At 39.2% G+C, this 6899-nt stretch overlaps 1 protein-coding gene across 1 annotated transcript; it reads right to left on the bottom strand.

Moving 5' to 3' along the window:
• Nucleotides 1-262: 262 nt before the first annotated feature.
• LOC146635129 (Fc receptor-like protein 5) lies at nt 263-4455 on the bottom strand. The gene is made up of 5 exons (XM_085345995.1): nt 4425-4455; nt 1597-1632; nt 871-1134; nt 546-791; nt 263-459 (listed from the first exon to the last, which is right to left on the bottom strand). The coding sequence occupies exons 1-5, from the start codon at nt 4453-4455 to the stop codon at nt 263-265; spliced, it is 774 nt and encodes a 257-aa protein (XP_085202121.1).
• Nucleotides 4456-6899: the final 2444 nt, after the last annotated feature.

A 6899-nucleotide genomic window follows, 5' to 3' on the forward strand; every position in this document is an offset into this window, starting at 1 on the left:
AACATCTCAGTTATGTTGTATATGTTTCAAAGTACTACCTCTGTTTTGTGTGATTGGCTGTTGATAATTTGGTGTTTTGACAAAAGAGTACATGACATGAGTGATGATTTCATCTTCTTCAGTTTCTTCTTGATCTGTTGAAATGATCCAAAATAAACAATAATATAAGTTAAATAGCTAAAAAAAGATCACATTCAAGAAAGTTACTGTGATCATAATTAATGTGAACTTTATTCTAGTAAACAAACTCAGACGTGAAAGATCAGGAAGTCTGAGTCTCACCTTCAGGTTTCCTATAAACACATCGTCTCACCAGCAGAACCAGTAACACCAGTAGAACCACAACACAGACTAATCCAACACATGACAACACAGCGAGAACAGGAGGAGAGAGTGATGGAGGAGAAGTGGATGTAGGTAGAGGTGTGGATGTAGGTGGAGGTGTGGTGGTGTGTTCCCCTAAAATAAAGCAAACACAGTCATGAAGTTGTCGTCACATTGTGAATGTTGAAAGCTGCAGAAACACAGACAGGTGAGTGTGTCACCTGTGACAGTGATCCAGCTGGATGGAGACTCTCCATGACCGCTGATGTCACACTTGTAGAGGCCTTCATCAGACCTGGAAACATGCTGGATGGTCATGTGACCTGTAGGCTGCTTCCTGATGAGGGAGCCATCTTTATAGAAAGCAGCTGGGAGGTTGGAGGGAGTGGTCTTTGTTTTACAGAGCAGAGTGACGTCATCTCCCTCCATCACAGGGAGGACAGGACTCTGCAGGATCACTGATCCACCTCAACACAGAGACAAACTACAGCATTTCATCCATTTACACACAGCTTCATCAACACTAACTCCACACACTCAGCTTACCAGTGACTGTCAGGTTAACCATGTTACTGATGGGACCCTCTGTGGACTCACACCAGTAAACTCCACTGTCATGCTGTTTCATTATACTGATGTTACATGAAGAACCACCACCTTCTCCCCACCCATCTCCACACTGAGTCCTCTGTCGTTTGCTTGTGTTTCTCCTCAGAGTCCATCCAGCAGAGCTGTCGTCCTCCTCACAGCTCAGAGACACAAAGTCTCCTTTAAAGAACTGAGAGCTGCTGGGACTCGCAGTCAGACGAGCTGTGAGGGTTAAAATGAAAAACTGATGATCTGTTAGACTTCATTTATTTTATTTCTGAGATTTTACATCTGCAAACATGAAGTCTATCCATCCATCCTCTTCCGCGTATCCAGGGCTGGGTCGCAGAGGCAGCAGCCTAAGCAGAGAAGCCCAGACCTCCCTCTCCCCACCCACCTCCTCCAGCTTATCTTGGGAAACACAAGGTGTCACTGGGCCAGCTGACAGATACAATCTCTTCAGTGTCCTGGGTCTGCCCCGGGCCTCTTCCCTGTGGGACATGCCCAGAACACCTCACCCAGGATGCATCCTTGTCAGTGTGGATGCTTCAAGTGTGGCAACACCTTGAGGTGTTATATTAACATATGAAGCGCATGAAGTTTGCGTTGACAAACATGAACCCAATCAGGTCATATCAGTGAGCATTTCTCAGGTTTAAACTGTGACAGAAGAAGGTTACTGACCTTGGTTTGTTGTGCAGCTCAGCAGTGAAATCAGAACTAAAGAGAAATGACACTCAGGTTGATTTGAGGTGAACATAAAGAACAACTTCCAACAGCACTCTCTGCCAGTTGAGTGTATTTAAAACATTTTTTTCCTTTATAAATGATTAATCCTCACATCAAATATTGACTTAAATTTAATTCAGTTCAATTTTATTTTGTTTAAAATGCCAAATTTTAAAGCTGAAAGTTCTTTGCTGAGAAACCCCTCAAATCAGAGAACTCCCCATGACCGCGCAATTTGGATACACTGGAAGGGGAAAAAAAGCTTAAATAAGGAAAATAGAGAGAACTAGGATCTGGGAGTTGTGGAAATGAAGACAAAATAAAGGAAATGGCATAAAACAGATGTTTAATATGTCCCAATTCGGGGGGTGTATCTTCCTGAGGACCCAGACTTTGCGGTCTACATGGACCAGGTCCTTCGAAATGGGACAGCCTAGCCTTTAGATATGCATCACTACTGTCTTGGTGGAGTTTAATGAACTCGGCTGTCTGCTCCTTGCTCACTAAAATATAACAGGACACTGGAGTATATTCTCGAGCATCTCACACTTCTGTTTAAAATGTTTTCTGTTTGACGTTTATTCAGCTGTGTGAAAACTAGAACTTTAATCTCAGCCAAATTACTCGGGAACAAATAAAACACTGAAAAAAGCCAAACAATAACATTTGTAAGTTATCTAAGTAGCTTATATATCATGTTTAACCTGAGTAGTGAAAGACTGCGGGGATGAGAATGATGTGCCGGGAGTCGAGTGTTCTCACCGGCTCTAGTGAGCCTTGACCTCCCAGTCAGCTATCAAGCTGGCGGGTAAAGACGTCTCCGAAAAAGTCAGAGTACTTTTGCAAATATGTGATGTCTTGATAAACCGAGCAGATATTTGAAGTTTACACAGCTGCATTCTTGTCTGAAAATATGTTAAAAGTTTGTTTTGTGACCCAGAAAGAGTGATATTTCAAACTCTTTTGCCTATGCCATTGCCACATTTGAAAAGTATTTTTATATTATTATAAAAATATTATAAATATTATAAATACTACTTCAATTAATAAAGTGTTGAAAAGAGAAATAAGAGTAATATTAAAACTAAGTAGCTGCTGTCATTGTTGGAGACTGGAATTGGCTGGGCTGCTTGAATTCTGGGATAGGCTGGTCCATGAAGTCGGCTGCATTTGAAGCAGCCCTCGAATTTGGACAGCCTTTGTCGCGTCACTGTGACGTAATCGGTCTTCAAATGCGCCCCCCAAAGGATGCAGCCCTGAATTAGGACATGGCAGTAGTCTGTTACAGCCCTTGGCCTTGGAAGAAGGGAGCCAGCCTGCCTTCAAGCAAATTCAAGTGTGGCAACACCCACAGACGACTGGCTGACTGGGAACCTGTGGTTTGCACCTCCAGAAAAAGGGACCAATCAATGGCTGATTTGACACACCCGTGTCTTTACAATGCAATGAAGAGCATTGATTCAGGCGCTGCTGTTTAGAACTGAGTGTGCAGTATGTGAGTCTCTGCAGTCTTCTCTCTGTGAGCCTAAATTGTGATATTCTCTTGAGTAATGTTAGTTGTGTTACAACCTGTGAGGCTAGTTTTGATTTCTACAGGCTTTAAGCAAGCAAGTTGTTTTTGCATTGGTTATTTATTTGTAGTAGATGCCTGTATCATTCTTTAGTGTTTTGTAACAAAACTTTTTAACTCCTTTGATTCCCTAACAGAGCTGGGTCATAACATAGACAAATCAATGTTTCAATAAAGTTTGATCAACAAAACACCAAAAGGTGTGTGAAGCTGCTGTTGGAAGTATCATAATCATCATCATCATCATCCATACCTTCCCCAGTTAACCAAACATGTCTCATGTGTATATTTAACCCCTGATTTTTAATCAGTCCCTATCCTGATCTGCTTCATGCTGTGTGCTCTCCTGTCTATCAGTTAATCCATGTTTGTTTGTTTTTTTTTCAGTCAGTCTGCCTTATATTTTGTTTAAATTTGACAGTTTCCACCTAATAAAGCTGGATGATCTGATATCCTCGTGTTGGTGTTGTTCCCAGACCATCATGAAAATGTTGTTCCAGGTTCAACATTGCAAGTGACCAATCACATTGTTGTGACGTTATTCCTTTGCGCGCCAAGCCATTCGTGCATTTATGAAATTCCAATGTTGCAAGGACAATATCAATTCTGCTTACTGTTTATTAAAGGGTTACGGTTAGGGTTAGGGTCAGGGTCTGTTGATCGGCGGACAGAGGCGGTTTCACGCAGCTTAAGTACAGTTTTTTGTTTTACGCCGGTTTTTCCCGAAGTCGCAAAAGTATGACGTCACAACATTCTGATTGGTCACTTGCAATGTTGATCCTGGAACAACATTTAGTATGATGATCTGGGAACAACACCAACACGAGGATATCAGATCAACCAATAAAGCTGTGTCTTCAGTCAGTCTGCTGAGTCCACGCTCTGCATGCATCACACAGTCACTAACCACAGCACTTCTCTGACACCTTTTAGGTCTAATTTTAAAATTTTAAAAATGTTTTTATACTGTCTTGGAGGAACTTTTACCTTGGTTATAATGTTTACAGCAAGTATACAAAGGATATCCTCTATAGTGTTTCCTCGACTCCTGAGCAAAGATAAAGAGTCAGTTCAGACCTGCAGTTGGTCCTCGTGGTGTTTGAACTTGAATTCAGCCTGATTTGTTTTTCATGTCTTCTCCTCCATCATCAGTTATCAAGAGCGCAGACAGTCAAAGTACAAGAATTCAAACAAACACAGAGATTCTACTTACAGAGCAGACACAGCACAGATGTTTCCTTCATCGTCCTTCTCACTCATTTGAGCTTTTTTTTCATTTCTGTCACTGACACCAAGTAAAGCCCGCCCTCTTCCTCTGAGCACCAGCTTTCTATTGGTTCAAACACAGAGGTTGGGGGACTCACTTTTTCTAATTACTAAAGAGACATCATCATCGAAGCTTTTTCATAAAATATGAGTTGCAACTTTTTGTCTGTTTTCCCAAAATACTTTAAAATAAAATATTCATTGGTTAACCAAATGAAAACAAAGTAAAATAAATAAATAAATAAAACAAAGAAAGTTCAAAAGTCCTCTGCTCTCAGTGATCTGTAGTTTGGTTGATGAACAAATCCATGTCCATGTAGTGGACGTCCCCCTCAGTGAGAGAGGCAGATATGAGCTGAAACACAGGAATCAAACCAGGGACGCTGCTGTTATGGAGCTGAACTGGAACCATTCAGACACTGAGGCCCTCTGAACACATTTTAATTACAGCTGTGCAGAGACACACTGATGACTGACTGGAACACTATGATTCACATTTTACATTAACACCATCCTCACACATGTTTATATATGGCCACTAGAGGGAGATGTTGGACTTTAAACACTAACATGGATACAAGCAGAACATCAAATTGAATGTGAACGTAAACACTGATTAATTCAGTTTTAATGATGATCATAAAAGTGAAACTTGTTGTATCACAATGAGTATGCACATCTCAGCACTTCCTGCATTGTTTTAAATATTAAATTGTCAAATTTCTCAGTCTTCATTTCTTAACAATGCTTTTATTTTGAAACAATTAAAGGGAACTTAAAAAAAAAACTTAAACTGATCTCAATTAGAATTAATATCTTATAGCTACAGAAGTTATTTTTGGATTTTATATCGAAATCTACCCTCAAGAACGTTTTGCCACATCAGAGAATAGGGAGGGTGCAAGTGGGAGCATATTTGGCTTCCCATTATACAGCAACATGGCTCAAACGGAAGAACAGTGAATGACTTAGACACACAAACACTCAAACAAATTCATGGGGAAATCAGGAAGATGTGAAAACATGTTTTGCATGTGCTTTGTGCTGAATTATTGATGGTTACAAAAAACATCCGACACCTCAGCAAGTATGAATTCCATCATATGTTTCAGTCATGGTTTAATTTTGTGCATTTTATGATGAATACATGTTCCTCATGAACTGAATTCCCCATCCATCCATCAGCTCTGCAAATATTTACCATATTAGTTTACAATACAATGAAAATAAACTTCCTGACCAGTCATCTGTGCAAAATGCTTGTAAACCTTTTGAAGTAAGCTATTCAATTTTTTTAACAACTGTTTCATAGAGCAGTTTGTTGGCAGTAGCATTTTTGAATGACTAAGCAAAGCAAAAAATGTTTGGATTTAGGCAGTGTTGTCTTTAACTTCACTGAACGCACAACCCCAAAAATGAAGGTCTGATAGGTGAGCATGTTGGGATTTTGTAAAAAGCTGAAATGTTATTATCACATGTGTTGTAATGCGTGTGTGTGTGCGCATGGTATATGTAGAATCTGGTCCAGTGATTGTAGACTGAGGATTTCTATAAATGAGTGAACTCTAAATCTTAAATAAATGTGTCTGTTCCTCCAAACTCTGATTGGGGCTGCCACCCATGGTACGTCAGCAAATTTCAGATAACAATAGTGGTACATCTACAGAAAATAAATAAACACATTTCAGACAAACATAAAATTTTGCTGTTTTTATTATCATTTGCACATTTCTAAAATATTATGGGCCATCTATACACATTATTCAATTAAATTACACACACAATACAAAATATATAGGGAAAGATGTTGGCTTTAACTTTAGTTCATTATATTCCAGTCGGCAGTATTTTTTTTGGAACCTTTTCAGCTCGGTGTTAATTAGAAAGACTAATTCTTGCTTGACCAGACTAATTTCTTGGGACTTTCCAACAGATGCTTGAGAATAGGGCTGGGTGATATATCTAGTTTTTTAAAAATATATTTTTATATATTTTATACGAGATATAAGATGTGACAATATCCTTTATATCGATATATGTTACGTTATAATTATACTTGTGGAGCCAAGTTTGCCTCTCTTTCGTCCACTTTTGTCTGTTACTCCTATTTTTCGTAATAATAATTTTTAATAGTTGTTTGATACTATATGTTTCCCCCCCTCTTTCTTGAGGGACTCTTAGCTTTTATTTAACATTGTCTCTGCTGTGAAATCTTTTTGGTATAAAGCAATTCTTGTGTTTTTTTGTTTTTTGTTTTTACTTGTACTCTGGTGTTTAGGTTTCTTCAGTGAGACTAATAATGTAGGTTTCTCTCACCCAGCGTCACCATGTGAGAAGCTCTGAGACATTTCAAACATCAGGATGTTAGTTAAAATTCTGTTTTTGTCGTGTATGCCAGTAGATCATAAAACCAACAACAGCA

Source organism: Diplotaxodon limnothrissa, linkage group LG3 (assembly GCF_057381915.1).
Source record: "Diplotaxodon limnothrissa isolate DT_005_m linkage group LG3, D_limnothrissa_male_GT1.1, whole genome shotgun sequence".
Classification (NCBI taxonomy): domain Eukaryota; kingdom Metazoa; phylum Chordata; class Actinopteri; order Cichliformes; family Cichlidae; genus Diplotaxodon; species Diplotaxodon limnothrissa.